A 25170-nucleotide genomic window follows, 5' to 3' on the forward strand; every position below is an offset into this window, starting at 1 on the left:
AAGGTTAAATGTGAGGACGAGAGTTAAGCATTTAAGTTTAATCATATAATCTAAGTCAACAGAGCGAGAGTTTGAGACGAGAGTGTTTAAACGGTTAGTATTTTAATAAAAAGAGTTTCTATAGAATCTATTGTTTTCAAAAAGTGATTTTAGCTTTAACTAAATAGTGAGAGCGTACGTTAAGGTAAAATCATAGTCTATTCAACAGAGCGAGAGTTTGAGAAAAGGTTTTTAATCAATAGTGTCTACTGAAAAGATTTATTTTAAAACTAAGAAACCAACGAAGATTTGATTCCCTAATTACGACGAACTACATACCGATATCCGCGTTATTTGATATTTAATCTAGATCCGATTTTAGTTTTACTTTTCCCCCTAATCAACAAAGTATCATCCGCCTTAGCTTTACGAAGTAACCTTAGAAAAATGGTATATCGATTCATTAAGTCCCTGTGGGATCGATATCTTTTAAAACTACGTGATTAGACTGTGCACTTGCAGTTAACCCCAATAGACTCATAAAGTCGCGATCAAGTTTTTGGCGCCGTTGCCGGGGACTTTTATTTCGTCGATATCCTAACTCTTCTGTTACGCTGTAGAGACTAAGGCAATTTTTATTTTTCCCTTGTCTTTCGTTGATTTGTATGCCACACACTCGCTCACAAGGCGAACCGTACTACTTACGAATCAACGACGTTGAACGATATCTCCGAGTCTTACGACGAATTCGGGAGTTTCGTGCTGCAAACAATCTTGCTCCAATCGAAATTCCTGATCTCAAAAATCTTCTTCCATCGCCGATACCCGAGATGGCAGAACCAGCTCGTGCTCTTCGAGATTACGCCGCTCCATCACAAGATGAGCCGCATTCGAGTATTGCTCCACCCGCAATCGAAGCAAACAACTTCGAACTTAAACCTTCGCTGTTGCAGGCAGTGCAACAGAACCAATTTTCTGGAAATCCTACCGAGGATCCAAACCTTCATTTATCCGTATTTGTTCAATACGCTGATACTGTTAAAGCTAATGGTGTCACTTCAGAGGCAATTCGACTTCGTCTTTTTCCTTTCTCATTAAGAGATAAAGCTAGAAGATGGCTTCAGTCTCTTCCTTCCAACTCAGTCACCACATGGAATGAGTTGAAGAAAGTCTTTCTTGCCCGATATTTTCCTCCAAGCAAAACAGCTATGTTAAGAGCCTAGATAAATGGATTTAAACAGAAAGATAACGAGTCTCTTTTCGAAGCATGGGAAAGATACAAAGACATGATGAGACTTTGTCCACACCATGGTTTAGAGGGCTGGTTAGTAATTCATACCTTCTATAATGGTCTCTTATACAACACAAGGTTAACAATAGACGCCGCCGCCGCAGGTGGTGCGCTTATGGATAAACCTTACGCTGACGCTTATCAACTTATCGAGAGCATGGCCCAAAATCATTATCAGTGGGGAAGCGACCGAACGATGGTAGAAAAACCTCAAACAAAAGGAGGCATGTACGAGATAAGTAGCCTTGATCATGTTAATGCAAAAGTGGATGCTCTTGCCCAGAAAATTGAAAGTTTAAATGTATCACCTCCAGCCACCGTGGTTGCCGTAACTCAAAATTGCGAAGTCTGTGGAATTCAAGGTCACACTCCTACAGATTGTCAACTCCTAACAGGAATCCAAGCAGAGCAAGTGAACTATGCTCAAGGAAATCCCTACTCGCACACCTATAACTCAACCTGGAAGAACCATCCTAATTTTTCATATAAGAGTAATAATGCTTTATACGCACCAGGACAAGCTCCCAGTCAAGCCCCAGCTATACCTCCTAGATATCAAAAGCCGACCCCATCTACCCCTAACAATAACGTTCCTAGAAAATCCAATTTGGAAATCATGATGGAGAACTTCATAGCTTCTCAACAGCAAACCAATAAAGAGTTCTTAAACCAGAATGTACACACTAACGAACAGATTAAACAACTAGCAAGTAAAGTAGATGCCCTGGCTACCCATAACAAAATGCTGGAAACACAAATCTCGCAAGTAACTCAACAACAAGCGCCTACTGCTGCCCCAACTGGTACATTTCCTGGACAACCCCAACCTAATCCGAAAAGCCACGCTCATGCAATTATATTAAGAAGTGGAACAGAGGTAGAGGGACCGCCTGACCCAAGGATTGGGAACCAAAACTCTAAAAAGTCAACTGAGGAAGAAAGTAAACCTAAGGAAAAGGAAGAGTGTAACAAGGAAACCGTAGAAAAGAAAGAACCTTATGTACCTCCACCTCCTTTCAAACCACCTATCCCTTATCCTCAGAGGCAAATTAAAACCAAAGACGCGGGCCAATTTAAAAAATTTGTTGACTTACTGAAACAATTAAACGTCACCATTCCTTTTACAGAAGCTATTACACAGATGCCCTCATATGCTAAGTTCTTAAAAGAAATTCTATCTAATAAAAGGAAACTTGAAGATAGCGAAACCGTTACACTTACTGCTGAGTGTAGCGCAATAATCCAGAATATGCCTCCTAAACTTAAAGACCCTGGTAGTTTCTCTATACCCTGTCATATAGGAAAATTTGTCATAGACAAAGCTTTATGCGATTTAGGAGCCGATATCAGTGTTATGCCCTTGTCCATATGCAAGAGACTTGAAATGGGAGAATTAAGACCAACTAAAATGTTTGTGCAATTAGCAGATCGTTCCGTTAGATACCCCGTAGGAATTCTTGAAAACGTTCCCGTGCGCATAGGTCAATTCTACATTCCCACCGATTTTATAATTATGGACATAAGAGAAGATGAAGTTACACCCATTATATTGGGAAGACCCTTCTTAGCAACCGTTGGTGCTATCATAGACGTAAAACGAGGAAGACTCACTTTCGAAGTAGGAGAAGAGAAAATTGAGTTCATTCTTTCCAAATTTTTGAAAGCACCTGCAATAGAAGACACATGTTACTTCATGGATATCATCGATGAATGCATAAAAGAAACAAAATTAGAAAATGATGATTTGCCTGACTGTCGTGTAGAAGACAGACTGAACCAATGTTTAGCAGTAATATCGGATCCTACGCAATGCCTTAAGAAACCAACCCTCGACCTGAAAACACTTCCCAAAAATCTGAGATATGAATTCCTAGACTCAGAACTTGAACGACCAGTGATAGTCAATGCAGACCTAGGAAAACTCGAAACCGAAAAACTCCTACATATCTTAAGAAAATATCCAACCGCACTAGGATACAACATCACCGATCTTAAAGGGATAAGTTCTTCTATTTGTATGCACTGCATCATGCTAGAAGAAGACTGTAAAACTTCTAGGGAACATCAGAGGAGACTAAACCCGATCCTGAGTGAGGTAGTGAAGAAGGAAGTAACGAAGTTATTAGAGGCAGGTATCATATCTTATATCCGATAGCAAATGGGTTAGCCCTGTACACGTAGTACCAAAGAAAGGGGGTATAACCGTAATCGAAAATGAAAAAGGAGAAACTATAACCAAACGAATTGAATCGGGATGGAGAATGTGCATTGATTATAGAAAGCTAAACAAAGCAACCCGAAAAGATCATTTTCCTTTACCATTCATAGACCAGATGTTAGAACGATTAGCCAAGCATTCTCATTTCTGCTATCTAGACGGTTACTCAGGCTTCTTTCAAATACCAATTCATCCTGATGACCAAGAAAAAACAACGTTCGCATGTCCTTTTGGTACCTTCGCTTATCGACGAATGCCGTTTGGCTTGTGCAATGCTCCTGCAACCTTCCAAAGGTGCATGATGGCAATATTCACCGATTTTCTCGAAAACATCATGGAAGTCTTTATGGATGACTTTTCCGTATGCGGACAAAGTTTTGAAGAATGCCTTGAAAACCTAGAAAGAGTTCTAGAACGATGTGTAAAAGTAAACCTAGTACTTAATTGGGAAAAATGTTACTTTATGGTACAAGAAGGAATTGTTTTAGGACACATCATATCAAATAGAGGAATTGAAGTAGACAAAGCCAAAATAGAAGTAATCGAAAACCTTCAACCTCCGAAAACTGTGAGAGAAGTACGAAGCTTCTTAGGACATGCCGGTTTTTACCGACGATTCATTAAAGATTTCTCTAAAATAACTAAACCTTTAACCGGACTATTAATGAAAGATGATGAATTCATCTTCGACAATAAATGCTTAGAAGCATTTCAAACACTTAAACAAGCATTGATCTCCGCGCCCATAATGCAGACCCCGGATTGGAATGAACCATTCGAAATAATGTGTGACGCAAGTGACTACGCCGTAGACGCTGTTTTAGGACAACGAAAGGATAAACAACTTCACGTCATATATTATGCGAGTAGAACTCTAGATGAAGCGCAAATGAATTACGCCACGACCGAGAAAGAACTTTTAGCAGTAGTATTTGCACTAGATAAATTTCGTTCTTACTTGGTCGGAGCTAAAATAATCGTTTACACTGACCATGCTGCCATTAAGTACCTCTTAACAAAAAAGGACGCTAAACCCAGACTCCTAAGGTGGATCTTGTTGTTACAAGAATTTGATTTGGAAATCAAAGATAAAAAAGGAACTGAAAACATAGTAGCAGATCACCTCTCTAGACTTGAGAACCTGGAACCGGAAAGAACATCAATCAATGATGATTTCTCGTACGATAAACTTATAGCTAATTTGGAAGAAAATAGAGCTGATGAACAGGTAGAGACCACCTTGGCTGTATGCGTCACACCATGGTACGCTGATTTTGTCAATTATTTAGCCGCCGGAGTGGTTCCACTTGATTTATCATACCAACAAAAGAAACAATTCTTCCATGACATAAAACATTATTACTGGGACGACCCTTTACTTTTCAAAAGAGGCCCCGATGGTATTTTCCGTCGGTGTATACCTGAAGAAGAGGTAGAAAGTATAATCCAACATTGTCATTCCGCTCCTTATGGTGGACACGCAAGTACATCCAAGACCTGCTTTAAAATCCTACAAGCCGGTCTTTATTGGCCAAACATATGGAAGGATGTGCATGCTGCTGTCAAGAAATGTGATATGTGTCAATGCACAGGAAACATATCTAGACGTGACGAGATGCCACAAAAGGGTATTTTGGAAGTAGAAATTTTCGACGTGTGGGGAATAGATTTCATGGGACTTTTCCCACCTTCTTTCGGTAACAAGTACATACTCGTAGCTGTTGACTACGTATCAAAATGGATTGAGGCTATAGCTTCTCCAACAAACGACACACGAGTAGTAACTAGACTCTTTAAGAATATAATCTTTCCAAGATTTGGTGTCCCAAGAATAGTCGTCAGTGATGGTGGATCGCATTTCATATCTAAGATACTCGAAAAATTATTGTTTAAGTATGGCGTAAAACATCGAGTAGCAACACCTTACCATCCTTAAACTAGTGGACAAGTGGAAGTGTCTAATAGAGAAATTAAACAGATATTGGAAAAAACAGTCGCTACGTCAAGAAAAGACTGGTCATCAAAATTACCTGAAACTTTATGGGCTTATCGAACCGCTTACAAAACTCCCATAAGAACAACCCCATTTAAGCTTATTTATGGAAAATCTTGCCACCTCCCGGTAGAATTAGAACATAAGGCCTATTGGACTATTAAAAATTTAAATTTAAACTATAAGGCCACCGGTGAAAAGCGAATCCTTGATATAAACGAATTAGAGGAACTTTGACAAGATGCATACGAAAATGCCAGAATCTACAAGGAAAGAACGAAAAAATGGCATGATAAACGTATATCAAGAAAAACTTTCAAACAAGGCGATGTAGTCCTATTGTTTAACTCTAGACTTAAGTTATTCCCAGGAAAGCTACGATCTAGATGGTCAGGCCCTTTCCAAATCACCAATGTCCTATTGAACCATTTATCGTAAACGGGCAGCGTCTAAAAAATTATCATTATACTGAGAACAATGAAGACTCGCAAGTCTTGCACTTAGACGTAATGTCTTCAGAATTTATAGATTAACATTTAATAGTTTTATGTCGAGCTTGCGACATTAAACAAAGCGCTTCGTGAGAGACAACCCACAACTTTCTATTTTATTTTCTATTTTTATTTTATTATTCTTTTTGATTTTATTCAGTATCCATTCTTCATTTATTTTATTTTATAAAACTTTTCTTCTTTTCTTCTTTCGGCATTTGGCCAAATCCTGACTAAAACTCTTATTTTTCTTTTCTTTAGTTAACTTTAACCTGATGGCACATATTGACCGCATGGGTATCAAATTCAGAGGGAGAGCTCAGAGACAAAAATTTGAAGAACTTTCTGAGAGAGAGATGCACCCAACCTTCTATGCTGATGAAGATGCAATGATCGTACTTGGGCTAAGAGATAATGTCCTGTATCTGCTGAGTCAAATAGGGTGGGAAACCACTCCTATTCGCAGACAATTTGTTACTTACCGAAGGCTAACTCTAGAATTCCTTAGCTCCCTGATCTATTTACCAAACCATGGAAAAGGAATAAACCGAGGTTTCATTCAATTCAGGATGTTCAATATGGAGTATCAGTTTAACATTCAAGAGTTTACTAACCTTTTAGGGTTCCCCACTTCTTTTGATACATTCACCATGAGCCAAGAAGACCTTTTTGAATATAGAGAGCTTGAGCATTTTTGGGGAAGTTTGATGGGTAATGACGACCCCGAGGAACATGAGTTTCTCTCTGGAAACATACATAACCCGACTTTTCGCTATTTCCACAAGATCCTAGCACACACTCTTTTTGGAAAGAGATCAAACATTACCACAGTATCACGTGATGAACTCTTCATAATATTCTGTGCTTCCCAGAACCGTCCAGTGAATGGTGCCACTTATATGCTGGCGAGTTTTGACCTCCTTATTCAAGATGACCGTGCACCGATTCAAATAGGAGGATTGATAACTATGATTGCTAATGCTATTGGATTGCGCCAACCCATGCTTGCTTTGAACCCTTTTTGTGGCATTGAGTCTATGAACATACATTTCCTTTTCAACACTTTGTTTATCAGAAATCTGGGACCTGAAGAGTTTGAACTAGTAATTAATAACCAAGTTGTTTACCTATTCACAATGCCTAGTCCGATGACTAGTGTCCATGACCGAAACAATTGGCTTTACAACCTGGATGGAATACCTTCTCCTGTTAGATCTGTTGAAACCATCCAAGATTATGAGATTTTTGGCAACCAGATTCCTTATGCTGAGTCTGATCCGCAGACACCAACTGGTTACCACGATGCTGCCTCTCCACCTCATCCTACCCCGTCCGCAGAATCAGCAATACCTGATCTTAGACATCATATGCTCGGAAATGATTATAATACCGCTATTCAAGCTTTGATGTCAGAACAAGCTGCCATGAGAGAAGAGTTAAATATGATGGGACATGAAATTCTGCAATACATGAGTACTATGACAAATCATTTTCTCGAGTTGAACCGCCGTGTCAATTCCTTTGACCCTCCAACGAAAGATCCTACAATTGGTTAGAAGAATTGGAGTTAGCTAGTTTTAGTCTTAGGATTTATAGTTTTGTTTGATATTATTTTTAATTTTAGGATTTATTTTCCGCACGCTTTATTTTATTTTCATATATTACATTATGTTTATTTTTATGGAGCTATTGGCATTATTGGTTAAATTAAATGTTATTTTGATTTATGCATCATCTAAAATTTCCAATGATGATATATACTATGCTACTACTTACACTGCCTATTAGAGAAAAATATATATATACACTATGATGTGTAGTAGAATAGCATGCATGGCAATTCAAAAATATTACAATAGCAATTAAAATAAACATAAACTAAAAATAAAATAATAATAATAATAATAAAAACAATTTATGAAGCACCCACGTAAGCAGAGCGCCAGTGACCGTTGCAAGCTAACTGGTGTGACGAGCGTCACACAAGCCATCACGGTCGTCACGCAAATGCACATGACGCCCGTTACACCTTCTGTCACGAGCGTGACAGCTCCAGAATAGGTGAACGTTGGTGACCGTTGGGGACATGACCGTTGCTCCCCATCTTTTCATTTTTCCATTCAACTCACCTTTACTCCATCCCACTCACATTCATCCACATTTATTTTTCTCTCACCCACTCACCTTCCCAATTCCAAAAACTTTTCCTATAAATACCTACAATACCTTTCTTCCTACACCACATCATTCCAACAAACCACTCTATACAAATACATTTTCATCCCCTTTCCTTCTTTCAACCTACCTATCACTATGGGAGAGAACCCACAATTCGGAAATATCATCTTCCGATCTGAAGATGATAACTATCAACGAGAGCAGTTCGATCGGTTCCAACAACGAGGTGTCGTATCTACCAGGTATCCTGATTTAAATTGTTTACAAGAATTAGGATTACTTCAAGGTGTGAAATGGATGCTTCAGCTTTCTGATTTAACTTTTCTTTGCTCACAAAATCAACCTACCTACCCATCACTCACCTTAGAATTTTTAAGTTCTTATTCATACACCACTCCAACCGGTGAAGACGAGTACTTAACCGGTACCGCAAATTTCCGCATGTTAAACACCGAGTACTCACTATCCCAGGAACAGTTGAGTGCCATGCTACACTTTCCTGTAGGAGGCCAAGTCCACCCAAGAATCCCTCCGAACTCACAGTGGCACATAAACGCTTTCGACCTCTTTAGAAAAATATCCGGTGTGGAAACCAATAACTGGGATGCACTACTTGCTTCACACATACATAACCCCACTATCCGGTATTTTATCCGTATTCTGCAAAACACCATCTTTGGTCGACCCAACAACAGCAAAGTCAACACGAAGGAATTATTCTTCCTCCACTGCATCTTTGAAATGGATACAAAGGTAAACGCCGCTTCTTTCTTACTTCACCATATTTGTACCCTTTATGCTAGAGGCCGCCAACCTTTTGTGATTGGAGGATTAATAACCACCATAGCACTTGGTTTAAATCTAGGGGACCAACTTCAAAATTTACAATCTCTGCCACCCCTATTTATGGATATAAGCTATTGTCGCTCCAGCCGCTTAATCAAAAATAGGGTAGGCGGAAAGTATTATCTTATGGTGAATAACCAAGAAGTCCCAAGCGTTGTTTTGCCCAATATTACCCTCACAGATGTCACCAACCCCGACCGATTCATCTACGATCTGAATGCTCCCGAAGCTACCGAGCCTACACAAGCAAACCCGCCCCCGGACGAGTTCGAGGAAATGGAGCAAGGTGATCACGGTCCTGAACAACAGTCAGCCCCGCTTAACCCTTCCGATAATGCAACTGGTCCATCCTCCCGACGTCGTCGAAGAAGAAGGCCAGCAACTAATGATGACATCATGGATGCTATTGATGCTATGCATGCGCATAATAACGAAGTAATGCAACTGATGCGCCAGATGCAACAACAACAGGAAGCGAGGAATGCAATAACCGACCAGCGGTTTACTGACTTGCTCAACAGGTTTGATGACTTGGAAGTTCGTCAACGCTCACCGGGTCCGAGAACAAGAGGGCGCAGGCAGAATTGAGCATTTTTCCTTTCTTTTCGCTTTTCTTTAAAACATTAGGGACAATGTTTCATTTAAGTGTGGGGGGGAAACACTTTGTTTCAGTTATGATTATTTCTCTTTCAACATTCCTCTTCCAAGTATGTTATTTTCCCTTTCATTGTTATTTCCCTTTAATATATATATATATATATATATATATATATATATATATATATATATATATATATATTTATTTTAAGTCAAGTCCTTAGTGTGAAAATTTTGTATTATCTATTCCTCTCAATTTTCTTGAGCCATAACAAAAATTTAACACTTAACACACTCGATAAGTATAAAGGTTGCTCATTTTATAAAACTTGAGTGAAATCAAGACAGAATTATTACCACCTCAACGCTCTAAAAACCTAAACATGTTAGATCAGGATAAGTACCTATTATACCAATTCCTTGCACTTTTAGTCTTATAGTAACCCCGAGTAGTTTATACGAGAAGTCGGCACCATCTTAATAGCAAACTACGTGGAAAGCCGATGAATATAAGTGAATGATTCCCAAAACAACATAAAAAAAAATATAAGGAAATGCACTAATTAAGTTAGGTGATCCTTACCAGATCATTTAATCCAAAGGTTGCGGACCCTACAAAAGCATAATATGAAAGATCCATTATGAGTTGATTCAGCAGGTATCTGGTGCTGAACTTGGTAGGGCGGACTACGACCCGATCCCCCGCAATTTGCAATGGACTAAATAACGAAGTTATCCAACTTATGTACCAGAGCTTCTAGCTAAAAGGGGATCAGAAGCACTAACCGGTTACTCCACTATGTGCGCGAAATGATAAAGGGCTTAATGTGATTTCGCTAGAATGAAAACGGGTGAAATAAGAGTAAAAGAACTAGGCTAGCTATAATAGCATGACTCGAACTGGCTTGCATAAGGTGGGGTTATCTAGTGTTGTTACAGTAATTTGTGATGTTAAGACTAAACTCAGGTTATTCCTAAACAAGATTTACTTGCAACCTGGTACGAATTGATGTGTGTTTTGAAATTTCATCTGGCTAATATTATAAATCGATTTATACATTGTATCTTGCTTGAGGACAAGCAAAAGTCTAAATATGGGGGAGTTTGATAACATGAAATAATATCACATTTTTGGACTTGATTTAATTAAATTATATTATTGTTTGATCCGATTTATTTTATATTATTCGATATTACTTGGTATTTTCCTTCTATTTATTTCAGGTAACATTATTTGAAGCATACGTGAAAAAGAAAGAAAAGGGGTGCAAAAAGAAGCATTCCACTAAAGCCCAACCCACAACTACAAAGGAGAAGCGCTGTGATGCTGTGACGACCGCCACACAAGGCGTGACGAGCGTCACGCCCCTCTGCTCAGTGTTACGAGCGTAACACAGGGTGTGACGGACGTCACACCGCCTTCCTATTTTTTTTGGCTTTGACGCGTAACAGAAGCACGTTCGCCCTTTTTCTTCGCTTGACTCGTTGACACACGAGGAAATCTACTGAAGGAATTTTTGGGAAACAGTTACATGATGGATTAATATAAATAGATCTTAAGTGGTGCCCTGATCCTCTCTCTTTTCCAGATTTCCACGCCGTGCATTATTTTTACAGCATTATATTTTTTTTTCCCAGCATTCCATATTTTCTTCAGCAGTTTATTACCTTAGCATTTTTACTTCCTTTTTCTTTGTTAGCTTAATTTTTTAGGCATTCAATTAATTTTCTCACAATAGTTTCTACACCGGAAACTATTGTGTAACTTTTACTGGATCTAACCTTACGTTAGATCATAGTATTTTATTCCTTCGCCTTTATTTTTCCTGTCCGAACGAAGATTGTGAAGAACAAATCCAACCGGTTTGTGGTGGAGTGTTCAAGCATCGAAGTTAGGGAACAACCAAGATTTCTATTAATTTTTCAGGTTCATTAATTTATTGTTTTAATTTATATATGCTCTGTACTGCTGTTTATCTACACTGTTTGTCTGATATGGCTGTAATTAAGCATAATTATTGTTTAGGCTTGTTTAGCATGTCCGGCTAAATAAACTTAGATATCAGTATGTAAAGTAAGCGGAATAAAGGAATCAAAACTAAGTTGGTTTAAATTTATTTAAAAATATAGTCACTCTTTTTATGGTCTCAATTTATAGAGTTAATACCAAAGTTTTTGTACGAGAGTAAAAGACATAAAGAAGTTAAAATCAATATAACGACGGTTTGAGCTTTTAACTGGACAGTGTAAATTGGACATTAACTTTAAATCAGGGCGAAAGCAATTTTTAGAGTTAATTAAATTCTAATCATTTTCAAAAAGTATTTTTAAAGGTTAAATGTGAGGACGAGAGTTAAGCATTTAAGTTTAATCATATAATCTAAGTCAACAGAGCGAGAGTTTGAGACGAGGGTGTTTAAACGGTTAGTATTTTAATAAAAAGAGTTTCTATAGAATCTATTGTTTTCAAAAAGTGATTTTAGCTTTAACTAAATAGTGAGAGCGTACGTTAAGGTAAAATCATAGTCTATTCAACAGAGCGAGAGTTTGAGAAAAGGTTTTTAATCAATAGTGTCTACTGAAAAGACTTATTTTAAAACTAAGAAACCAACGAAGATTTGATTCCCTAATTACGACGAACTACATACCGATATCCGCGTTATTTCATATTTAATCTAGATCCGATTTTAGTTTTACTTTTCCCCCTAATCAACAAAGTATCATCCGCCTTAGCTTTACGAAGTAACCTTAGAAAAACGGTATATCGATTCATTAAGTCCCTGTGGGATCGATATCTTTTAAAACTACGCGATTAGACTGTGCACTTGCAGTTAACCCCAATAGACTCATAAAGTCGCGATCACAAACGTGGTAATCCAAATCAAGGGCCAAGATTATAACGTGAGATAAGGATCAGATGGGTTAGGATGTTCCAGCGCAACACCAAAGCCGTAACTCCAGTCATCTTCTCCGGTGGACCTCACCAGACTGGTCCACCACCAACTTGCACCAAAATAAAAAGTGAGTACACTATTTTGAAGGAAAAATTACCAGGAATCCAAATCAGACCTCGAATTTCTCCAATTCCAATATATTAAAAGATACATGGAATTAAAAATTGAGGAGTATGAACTGAGTTGCTTCGATTGGACCTCAAAGCAACAAAATCTTATTGCCTACATTGGTAGGTCTTCAGACAACTAAAAATCAAGTGAAATGATGGAGAATTGAGGTAGAATTGAAGAAGAAAAGTTTCACAAAATTCACCTTCTGTTTGTAGTGATGAAGCTCGATCTTGATCTCAATTTGCTTAGGCTTGCTTCTACTAGCTTGCAGGATATGATTTGGATGCAAAAGGGCTTTGAATTCTTGGAGTTTCAATTCCAAAACAGAATGAGAATCAAAACTTGATTTCAAGAGAAATCTTCAAGAAATTCTATCAATGGAGGGTGGGAGTGTTTGCAGGTCAAATCTTGGGCAAGAGGTCTTTGATTCTGTGCAGAATGAGTTGCATTTATAGACTTCCCAATTGATTTTCACACACTTCCATTCAAATGCCAAAAATAGAAATTCTAGTGTGCATGGTTGCATGGGCGTGTGATAGGCCCATCAAATGATTGGAATTGGTCCAAAATTGTGCACAAACCAACCTGAAACAATATCATGAAGTCATGCATTAGTGAAATGGAAATTGATCATGAAACTTGCCAAATGAAGCCATGCATTACACCCATGCGTAAGTCACTCAAGAATGATCTAAATGTCATGATCTAAGACTCCTTGGATAGGTAACATAAAGGGGAGCAACTTTTTTGTTGAAATGTTTTCGATATGAAGCTTGGATCATGATGAATTTTAAGGTGGAAGTTGGAGAAATCAAACATAGTTGAAAATTTTCTAAGTATAAAGTCAAATGATCACTTTTTCCAACTTGAATAACATTTGCTATGAGCTTCAAATGAAAATGGTTCCCTTTTCAAAGTTGTAGCTATTTCATTCCTCTTCAATTTAGTCATAAATTTGACACCATTTGAATATTGCATGAGGTAGTTATGGATTTTAGAAGTTGAGGAAGATTGTTTGTTTAATGGTAATGACCCAAAATGACCTATAATGTTTCCTCTTGGAACATGCCCTTGCAAGTAGAATTTGCCATTTCTCAAAGAATCAAAGTTGGATAATACATCTTGAAATTGATCATGAAACTGAGATGGCTTTCATATCATAAACATTGAGAAAGTTATGGTTCTTGGAAGTTGACCTTCCATCTAGGGCACAAACAAAATGACCTATAATCTTTCACCATAAAAAATGACTTTCCAAGAAAAATTAGCTCTTGATGCTAACATGGAAGTTGTTTGAAATGTCATAAAGAGTAACTTTTCTCTTAGAATCATCTTTATATGACACAAATTGTAGGAGATAGGGTCTAGGGAACCCTAGATTTGACTAGTTGGCTTCTCTGGTCAACCTCCTTGAACCAACTTGCAAGCTTGAAGCTCTTTTGATATTAGGGGCTCATGAATGACCATATATTCTTAATATGATGTATAATGGAGTGTCCCTTGATATATTTGACCAATTGATGAAGAAACTTGTTGAGGAAGTCACACAAGATACCTAGATGAATTAGGTATTCCAAGGCAAACAAGTTTCAAACTCTTGATGAATTATTGATCAAAATGACAATTAAAGAACATGGGGATCCATATATAATGCTTAGAACCATTATGAATCTTTTCTTGATTGATCTCTTGCATTGAGGGTCTCAAACCCTAGTTGTGAGCTTGATGCGGCACAAATGGACACACACACACACACACACACACGCAAAAGAAACAAAGCTACACATAGACATATTTTTGGTATTTTGGTTAGTAAACAAAAGAAAATAAAGTATGATACAATCAAAAGTGCTTAGTGCTCTCTCCCAATGCAAACCCAATGAATTAAGGATGAGGAGGATGCCAAGGTGTGATCCCAAAGCCAATGCAAATGATGAGATAACATGAGGGATCTTAGGGTCATTATTGGGGTCTTACAGCTGCCCCTATTTAAGCACATTCTAGCTGATCATATGAAGGTTAAAATATTCGTATCAACTCAGTAGAATGGACTTAAATAATAACATCGAGAAACAAATTTTGGTCCCTAAGATACCTCATGATGCATATGATATTAATGTAAAAATAATCTTTGTGGGGAATATATTGCCACAAGGGAAAAGAATCGGGAGAGACTAAAGTTCCGCAGGAGCACAAAGCATTCCATAAGGAAAACTCACTAGGGAGACAAAGACTCTGGGGATAAAAAGCTATGTGTATGCCAAGCTACAACTTTGAAAACTACTAGAGACACGAGGGGTTTTCCATGAAAATAAATCATTAGAAAAACTCGGATAGGAGAAAAAAGGAATCTGCAGGGGACGAGAGTAGATTAGAACAAAACCAAAATACTCAAGCCAAAAGGAAATTCGATTTCACACAGAAATACGAACACAAACTCAACCGGGGAAGAAAAACTTTAACACAGGAGTAAAAGATACATATTATCTACCACCGGTTACTGGGTAAGAAGATAATATACTCGGACAGGGGGACATCCGTTACCGGTTAGGGTAAACATATCAAGGATGACTCGCTGAGGAAAAAAAGAGGAATATTCATTATTGGTTACTGGGTAAGAATAACCTACTTGGGAAAAAGAAACCAAATAGGATTTACAACTACCTTTTTACTGGGTAGGAGACTGAAGAGAGAGTATCCGTCAATGGATAAAGTGAACATATCAAGGATAAACTCAAAGGAAGAATATCCGTCACCAATTAAGATGAACATATCAAGGATAAACTGCCGAGGAAAAATAGGAATTACAACTACCGGTTACTGGGTAGAACACCAAAGAGAGAGTATCCGTCACCGATTAAGATGAACATATCAAGGATAAACTCAAAAAGGAGAACATGATTTATATCTACCATTTACTGGGTAGTACACCACAATAGGAATTACAACTACCGGTTACTAGGTAGAATACCACAAAAAGAAAAAATCCGTCACCGGTTAAAGTGAACATATCAAGGATAACCTCTTTGGGGAAAGAAGGAAATACAACTACCTTTTTACTAGGTAGAATACCAAACAGGAAGAATATCCGTCATCGGTTAAGATGAACATATCAAGGATAGACTTGCTGGGGAAACGAAAAAAATGAATTCACTAGAGAAAAACAAAGAAGTAAATTACCTTTTACCAATTACTGGGTAAATTAACATAGGTAAAGTACTCAACATCAAGAAGGATATTACCAGTTACTGGGTAATAAACTCTTGGGGACCAAAAGATCTATCTAGGTAAGAACTAGAAAGAAACGGTCAAACAAGACTCAACCCAATGAGGATATAACTCAAGGGAAGTGGTTCCATTCAGATAATGAACTGGGGAGGTAACTGAAATAATTATCATCCACGAGGCGATAACTCAGTGGGGAAGGAGAAAGAATAAACTCTTTCTGCTTAAGGGGATGACACTCTATAATTGAAGGAGGACAGACACACCAAATCTGCATGGGGAAATAATATTACCAAAGCAGGAGATCAGAAGGAAGGTCAATGTGATAATAATGCACAATGAAATATCTGATGCTGTGTTTTTATGCATGTACATGCATGAGTATGTATCTGATTATGCTGACAAACGAGAACAAAGGATATAAACAATGAAGATCTGAATCATCACAACTAGATACTCGGCTAATCTCAACAAGATGGGAACACCAACTGGAGAACCTGCTAGGGATAAAAATAAGTCATCAAGGATATACAATCCTAACTCAAAATAAATTCAATTCCCGGGGATGGCACACAACTACAACTCAAGGGAGAATGAGGATGCATTAATCAAATCTCAACTCTGGCTGGGGAAAGGCATGGAGAGCATGCGTACAACTCGAAATGCTGAGGATAAAAAGGGATATGCTAAGGATCCTCATCAGAGAAACAAGTTTTCACATGTGGAGAGTTTTAAGTTAACACCATATCAAATGGGAGACAACCCTGCAGGGACATCATCAATACTGCTCAGAACCGAATACTGCTTGAAGTAAGAAATATTCTATCAGAAGATGAAATTTTGCTGGGGTCTCAAGTCACAACAAGAGGTAAAAACTCTGAGTGGGGGAGAGCCTGACGATTTACTAGGGATTCTATCCATAAACATCTCTGTAGGGCTTCACTGGGGATACAACAATCTACCAGGACAAATCAAAGGCCACATGAGGATACAAAGATTAGAAAAAACTTCCTCAAAAGGAAAACAATAGTCATCATAATCTTCTTGGAGATTGAGAAATAAACCAATTCTGAGGTACCAAAATATCACTAGGATCTGCAGACTTACACAGGGGGATAAACTGTCACGGCTATTCAACAACCAAATAAAGGTGTTAGGGACCCGAAGACCAAATAAAGATTTCACGATGATCCAGGGTTCATGCAAAGATGCAAGTGAAGATCGTAAATCCTTAGCTGGGGATAGCTGATGAACTATAAAGAGAATAACACATAAGCTCTGCTGGAGATAAAAATGAACTGTTTGGGGATCAACCCATCAAATCTATTGGGGATGATAGATTGCTTAGGGGGTAACTTATCAATCATGTTGAGGATGAACGGCGAACTGCTGTTGGGATAAAGTCTCCAAACAAACTACTTGTGGAAGACAACAATGCTTCATACATCAAGACTTACCGTTCTTTAGATTGCTGTTGACATTCCTTTTTGAAATCGATTGTTCTTAAAGAAAATGCCTTATTATTCAAGAAAAATGATTGTTCATTGATTTATTTATTTCAAAAATTATCTTCATAAAAATTCAATTTTAAAACAGAAACAAATAAGAATACGAAACAATTGGATAAAAGCTCAACTTTATTTAATAGAATGGTAGTCTGTAAATGGCGAGACTCCATGGATCTTTACAAAGTTTGAAAAAATTGTAGTTTAGATGGAAAAGGGCTACATTGAATACAATGACCACTACTCTCCCTATCAACTTTGAAATCCACTGTGTGTTTGTTGTTCGGTTGAGAATGATGAATCAAAACCAAATGACTGTTCAAAACTGCTTAAATGATCAGGACCAGCCGGATGCAGTTACTTGCCATAATCCCTAATTTTTGCCTATATTTCCCCAAGGTGGGGTACTCAATCTACCGGGATAATTTTTCTGTTTTATGTCTCTAACTTTTGCCTAGATCGCCCTTTCGGGTTTTCAATCCACCGAGATGCTTATTTTTCCCTAAGCCTCCCTTTCGAGTTTTCAACTTAGCAAGTTGTTCTTTTATTGTTTAGGCGAAGTATTTCTTGACTGCATCGACATTTACAGGACGCATGAACTCTTCACCTCCATAGTTATAAGAATCAAAGCACCGCATGAAAAGGCTCTCTTAATAACATACGGGCCTTCATAATTAGGAGTCTATTTACCCCTAGAATCAGGTTTGAAAGATAAAATCTTCTTAAGCACAAGTTCACCTTCTCTGAACACACGAGGCTTGACCTTCTTATCAAAAGCTTTCTTCAGTCCCTGTTGATATAACTGACCATGACACATGGCAGACAATCTCTTCTCTTCAATCAAATTCAGCTGATCAAACCTGGTTTGGCACCATTCAGCTTCAGTCAACTTGTCTTCCATAAAAAAACGCAATGATGGGATCTCAACCTCCACAGGGAGCACAATTTCCACGTCATAAACAAGAGAGAAAAGGGTTTCCCCTATCGAAGTACGCAAGAAATGAAGGTACCCATGCAAAGAAAAGGGAAACATCTCATGCCAATCTCTGTATGTCACAACCATCTTATGGTTAATTTTCATAATATTCTTGTTCGCATCTTCATCAGCCCCATTCATCTTAGGTATGATTCACAACCAAAGCTGAATCTCCGTAGACGTCAAGATATTTAATTATGAGATCAATGGCTTCTTCGAGCCCCATAATGCAAGCTTCATACTCAACCATATTGTTTGTACATTTGAAGGTCAACCTAACTGTAAACGGAAAATGAGTTCCTTGAGGAGTAATAATCACTGTCCCAATGCCATTACCATACGAATGAACAACTCCATCAAATACTGGGCCCTAATGGGAACCAGGTTCTGGCCCTTCTACAAGCAATGGTTCATCACAATCTTTCATCTTCAAGTACAAAATCTCTTCGTCAGGAAAATCATACTGCACTGACTGATAATTTTCAATAGGTTGGTGAGCCAAATGATCAACCCAGACACTACCTTTAATAGCTTTTTGAGATCGATATTCAATATCATACTCGGATAACAACATCTGCCAACGGGAAATCCTCCTAGATAAAACAGGCTTCTAAAAAATGTACTTGATTGTGAAGGTAGAGAAAAACAAGAAAGGGGGGTTTGAATTGTTTTAACGATAATAAAAGCTTTTTGAAAATGAGACGCACGCAGAAACAAATAGTATCAACACTGAATTTTATACTGGTTCGCTTGAAATTCAAAGCTACTCCAGTCCACCCGGCCAAGGTGATTTCTCCTTCAAAAAGGACTTAATCCACTAATCTTAAAAGGTTACACAAACGATCGTCTAAGAGGATAAAAATCTCTTAGCCCTCTCAAGTTTATAGACTTCACAAGTCACTTGAGGAGAGTTTCAACAAATAAATAGAATTACAGTAATGCTTAGTGCTTCTAGGCAAGAAGAAATTACACAAGGTAAAAGCAAAAGAATTGTTCACACTTTAGAGCAACAACTCGTGTGAGAAAGAGAATGAATAATGGATATGAAAGTAGTGTTGTATTCTCGTGTGTTTCTCTTGTCTTCTTAGTGAGGCATTCCATCCTTTATATAGGAGTAATGAGAAGACCGATGAATGTTTGAATGTCAGAATCTTTGGTAATGATGGATGATTAATGTCATTAATCTCTGTGTTCTTTCCAAAGCAGTTTTTGTGCGCCATAAATTTCTTCATGAAACAAATTCTTTCCATAAGTGAAATTCTTCATAACTAAGTATTCTGAATCAGAAGGTTAGAACATCAGAGTCTCTATTCAGCAAGTGTATCTTCAGATAGATGCTTGTCGCTGACTGTCTTCAAAGTTTCTTCTGATTGATTACATCAGAGTGCAAAGCTTCAGATCTTAGAGTGTGTTCTTCTGCTTCAGAGTGACTGATGTCTCTTGTTGAGTTTACGCTTCCTGTAATCAGAGTCAGAGCTTCTGCTTACGTATCTTCTAAATGGTTTTTCAGAACTTGTATCTGTATCTGATGAATGTCTATCTGACTATTTTGATTAGAGTCCTGCACACTTAGATAAATTTTGTTAGGGTACCATTTTTGTTTCATCCTTTGTTATCATCAAAATCTTAGAGATACATTGTAGATACTAGATTTGTTCTTACAATCTCCCCCTTTTTTATGATGACAAAAAAGTTCAGAGTGATGATGAAGCAGTGATATAATCAAAATATTATCTCAGAGTCAGATGAGTGATGACTCCCCCTGAGATGGATCATCATATTTCTCAGAAGTTCTTACCAGACTTTCCTTGTGGCAGCTAGTTTGTACCTTAGTTGTTATCCTACATAACTTTAGTTCTCATAAGGCATTAAGATATTAATGTGTGCAGTGCAGTAAGAGGCTTAAATATATTTTCATCAAAGTTGTATTAGTTCTCCCCCTTTTTGTCAGACTCAAAAAGACATAAAAAAATGCAAGAAAAAGGTTCATATAAATGAGAAAAACAGGTACAGGTAAGCCGCAATTCAGAAAGAGAGCACAAAATGCATAGCAGAAAACATAAGGAAAACAAAAAAAGAAGCCTAAGTGCCTAAGGGTTTGGAGGCGGAGGCATCTTTTGGAGTAGTTGAGTCAACAGGTTCTGAATATTATTGTTGACGGAGTCCTGGTGATCCAATCTTGCTCGCACAATCTGTTGCTCCTTCTACAGTTCTTCTAGAGTTTTCAGGACCAGAGGGGCGAAGCTAGAGTTTAATTGCTCCCCTTGAGTCAGAGCATCAACGCTAGCCTTTGCAGCTTCTTCCGCAGCTATGCGTACTGCTTCTTCAGCTTCGGCTTTTGCTTTTGCCTCAGCTTCAGCAGAAGCCGCAACAGCAACAGCTTCAACATCAACCTTCTTTGTAGCTTCTCTAACCCGTTTCTCTTCTTTCGGGCGAGCTTTCTCTTCTGCTTCTCTTCTGCTTCTCTTCTGGCCTTTTCCTCAGCCTCTCTGACCAAACCTGCCTGTAGCCTTTCTCTAGCGTCTCTAACAAAGTCGTTGCAGACTTGTTCAGAGAGGCCTTTCAGTTTAAAGGCTTAAGAGGTCATCCATCTGATCACTCTGTTTCAGTGAATCCTCACTGCATAGGGGTCATCATTGATACTGGAGTTTACAGATAGAGACCTGATCTTCTCCACTGAAGACTCAGCAAATAAAACGATTACTTCTTCTAAGGTGGGGAAGGTAGGTTCTGGTTCTAGGTTGGGGGATGGAGATGTTGGTGGTGTTTGGGTAGTGTCAGTGGGAGTTGGAGAGGTAGGGATGATAACATTTTCAGAGGGTGGTAAGATGGGGGTCTTAGAGGGTGGTGTTGTGGGTTGTTCAGGTGGTGGATTCGGTGGTTGTTCATATGGTGGTGTTTGTGGTTGTTCAGAAGGTGATATTTGTGTTTGCTCAGATGGTGGTGGAATTGGTTGTTTAGGTGGTGGAGTGTTGGCTTCTGGTTCAGGTTGTTGTTGTGAGGTAAGAGCACGAGCCTGAAGTTGAGCTAGTGGGGGGGATTGAGGGTCAGAAGGTTCTGAGTCAGATGATAGAACGTAGTAGGGTGGAGATGAAGGTGTAGAAGATGTCGGTGAGATAGATTCGTTAAGCATTTATACTTCAGATATTGGTAAGGTTGTGGTGGAGAGGTTGAATTTTTGAAGTTGGGGAGATGGTGGATTAGAGGTTGGAGTATAAGAGGGTTTAGTGGTAGAGGGTGGGACGTCAGAGTGGGTGTAGATAGATGTGGTTTGGGGAAGAGAAGAAGAAATTTTCTTTAAATTGACAGAGCGAGAGGGAGGCAGAGACTTACTTGGTGATTCAATCAGAGGGATCAGAGGTCTTGACGCAGAAGTTTCTACCAGTTTTTCCTTCTTTGCCTTCTTGGACTTCCCAGATAGCTCTCGTTGTCTCTTCATGAAGTTGGCTGGATGCTCAGGTAGCCCGTCCACAGAGAACTCTGAGATGTCAACTCTCTGGCTTGCGAGATCTTACAGATAATGTGCCACAACTTCTGGAGGATCAATCTTGGAGAAAAGGTAGAGGTTGTTGGGAATCTTCCTATAATCCTTGAGTGCTTCCCATGAGGTATCTAATGAGGGTTTCACCCTGATTTTCTCAATCACCCCCATGCTCTTCAGATTGCGAGCGTTCAGAGGTCTTCCAATGTCAACTGTGAGATCCTCCATCGGATTGTGATGGATCAGGTGATCCACCAGCCCGTTCTCGATCAGAACATCGAAGAGAATTCTTCCCAGAGGGATGTAGGTTCTAGGATTCATGTTGTTTCTTGTGTCTTTGACATAGTCTCTGAGGTATTTGAAGAGTAGCGCAGGCAGGTTCAGCTTTAATCCTTTGTGAAGGCAGTAAAGTATGCACTTCTGATCTGTATTGATGTAGTCAGAAGAGTTGGAGGCTGGGCAGTGGTGAATGGTTCCCAAAATGATCTTCAACCAAACTCGGAGGTTCTGGTGAAGTTCCTTGTTTTTGGAGGAGTTGCCTTCAGCGTTCTGTTGGAAAATGGTTGGGGCAATTTCCTGGGACAAGTACTTTGCCCTAGGGTTGATGTTGTAGATTCTTCTTCCCCCTGTCTTCTCCATATTCAGAAGGGAGGCGATGGACTTCTCAGTAATGACAATCTTGACCCCTAGAACATGTGATACTATGTAATGATCGTCGGAGTCTGCGAAGCGCCAAAACTCTTTTACCAGATAGGTATAGACGGGACCATAGAGTCTTTGGAAATAGGTTTCCCACCCTTGCATTCCCAGTTCCTCAGTAAGGTCTATTCCATTTTGCTTCATGTTGTCAAAGTCTACCAACGATTCACATATGAATTCAAGCTTGTAAAATGGAGTGGCAAGATAGATATGAGGTTCACGGTCCATAATATGTGGTTCTTTATATATTGGGGTAGAGACAACACCAGTTGTAGCCGTTGTTTGTTGAGAAGAAATAGGAGTTTGTTCTATTGATTCCATTTGCTGAGAGTAGTTATAGCAGATTATTGTTGAGAATCCATGATGAACTTGATGAAAAAGATGAACTTGATGAACATGAAGAACTTGATGAACTTGATAAAGGAGAGGGGTTTGTGTAGGCAGTGAGTGTAAAAGTGTAAAATTGTGAATTGTGAAGAATATAAATACACATAGAGAGCATGCAAAATGAGAATGTTAGAAGCAGTTGAGAAGTTAGAAAATTAATAATGACACATTAACCAAGTTGGCACGCTTAGGGGGGACATGATTACAGCCCATGATAGAAGTCTAATCCTCAAATCAGCACACTGCTAGAGGGGATCTCAAAGGTCTGTCTCTTGATTTCTGCTAGACAACTGTCTAGAAGATCCAAGGTCAAACGCAAGATACCCCACATGTTGATCTATCTGATCTTCAGGAATACCAAGGGATGGGATCATAAGGATTTGTGATTCAGATGACTCATAACTGGTAGAAGTATCAGAGTCAGATCCAGATACCAGATGCTATTTCAGAGCCTTTGTTGGTTTTATGTGTTAGCATCAATTTTGGTAAAACTTAGAGTTATCACAAGTTGTCACGCGTGTTGTCTTGACATGTGATATCGGCTTCCTGCAGGGTGTTTAAATATGGTTGTGCAAGATTTAGTCAAGATGTCAGACCCGATGTTAAGACATGTGCATACGGAACATTCAATCTGAATGTTATGTGTTTTGTTGTTGCGCTTTTCATGCAAATATTTGTGTGCTTATGTGGAGATTGCATGCATTGTTCAAGGAGTAATTCTATTTAAAACCAGAATGTTCTTTTTCCCTAAAAGGAACGATTAGTTGCTATTTCTTAGGGAATATACATTAAATATAATTAGGGTTTCATGCTGCCCAGGCCCATTCAGAAAGCTTCTATATAAAGACTTTGTAAACCCTGTTTTAAACATACAAGATACGAACGATAAAGAGAGAGAGTTTTAGGGTTTTAGCCTTGTGTGAGCTTGTGTATTGTGAGCCATTCATTCATCTTGTTGATGTATGAATTGGACTGACTTTTGTGTTGTATTTTGTCCACTCTAAGCTTTGAAGTACGAGTGTATTTGTTTACTTGATTGAAGCTTTTAAGCAAGATCAAGTATGTGTCCTTGAAGTGTGTCTTCTTTCTCTTGTATTTGTTTTTATATCACTGCTGTGATTGAGGGGGAGTGAGTAGGGTCTCATATCTAAGAGTTCTTAGATAGAAGTCACACGAGTAGAGATTAGGTGAAAAGACTGTAACTTGAAGTTGTTTACTGAGAGTTTTTGAACTAATTCTGTTTAGTGGATTTCCTTCCTGACTTGGTATCCCCCAGACGTAGGTGAGTTTGCACCGAACTGGGTTAATAATTGTTTGTGTCGCTTGCTGAATTGTTTCTTTGTTTTTATCCTGTTTATATTTTATTTGTTGTTCAGATATTAGTGTCGTGACATTACCTTCGACATCTCATATCTGATACCAGAATTTCAGCCTTACTTTGCTATTTCAGAGAAGCACATTTGGTTTATTCTGGGCAAATTTCAAATTTTAAATGTTTCAGAATAAATGAGAATCTATATTCAGCGAGGGGTTTAGTGAAAATATCAGCCCATTGATGGTCTGTATCAATAAATTTTAAGGATATTACTCCTTTTTGAACATAGTCTCTGATAAAATGATGTTTTATTTCTATGTACTTAGATATGGAATGCAAGATAGGGTTCTTACTTAAACATATGGAAGCAATATTATCACATAAGATAGGAATGTTACTCTAAAAAATCTGAAGGTCTTCTAGTTGACTTTTCATCCAGAGCATCTGAGTAGTGCATAATGAATCTGATATATATTCTGCTTCTGCAGTAGACAGAGCGATGGTTGACTGTATTTTGTTGGCCCAAGATATGAGATTGTTTCCCAAGAACTGACAGTTCTCAGATGTACTTTTACGTTCCATTCTGTCCCCTGCATAATCTGCGTCATAATATCCAGAAAGCCTATACTCTGATGTTTTCTCATACATCAGGCCAAGGTTAGAAGTTCCTTTCAGGTACCTTAGGATTCTTTTAACAGCTGTTAAATGAGATTCCCTTGGATCTGATTGGAATCTGGCACAAAGACATACGCTGAAAAGAATGTCAGGTCGGGTAGCCGTCAGATAGAGGAGAGAGCCTATCATACCACGATAGAGCTTCTGACAAACCTTTTGACTAACTTCTTCTTTCTCTAGAGTGTAGGTTAGATGCATGGGTGTTTTTGCTGGTTTGCATCCAACCATTTCGAATTTCTTCAGAATGTC

General features: G+C 38.4%; 1 protein-coding gene and 1 non-coding gene across 2 annotated transcripts; both read right to left on the minus strand.

Annotated features, from left to right (window-relative positions):
- Positions 1 to 1187: 1187 nt before the first annotated feature.
- LOC127099795 (small nucleolar RNA R71) lies at positions 1188 to 1294 on the minus strand. Its single transcript, XR_007794264.1, has one exon. It is a non-coding gene; the product is annotated as a small nucleolar RNA R71 (small nucleolar RNA).
- A 19274-nt stretch (positions 1295 to 20568) lies between these two features.
- LOC127094973 (uncharacterized) lies at positions 20569 to 21497 on the minus strand. Its single transcript, XM_051033728.1, has 2 exons — positions 21018 to 21497; positions 20569 to 20832 (listed from the first exon to the last, which is right to left on the minus strand). The coding sequence occupies exons 1-2, from the start codon at positions 21495 to 21497 to the stop codon at positions 20569 to 20571; spliced, it is 744 nt and encodes a 247-aa protein (XP_050889685.1).
- Between the last annotated feature and the right edge of the window lie 3673 nt (positions 21498 to 25170).

The sequence above is a fragment of the Lathyrus oleraceus genome, chromosome 6 (assembly GCF_024323335.1).
Source record: "Lathyrus oleraceus cultivar Zhongwan6 chromosome 6, CAAS_Psat_ZW6_1.0, whole genome shotgun sequence".
Taxonomy (NCBI): domain Eukaryota; kingdom Viridiplantae; phylum Streptophyta; class Magnoliopsida; order Fabales; family Fabaceae; genus Lathyrus; species Lathyrus oleraceus.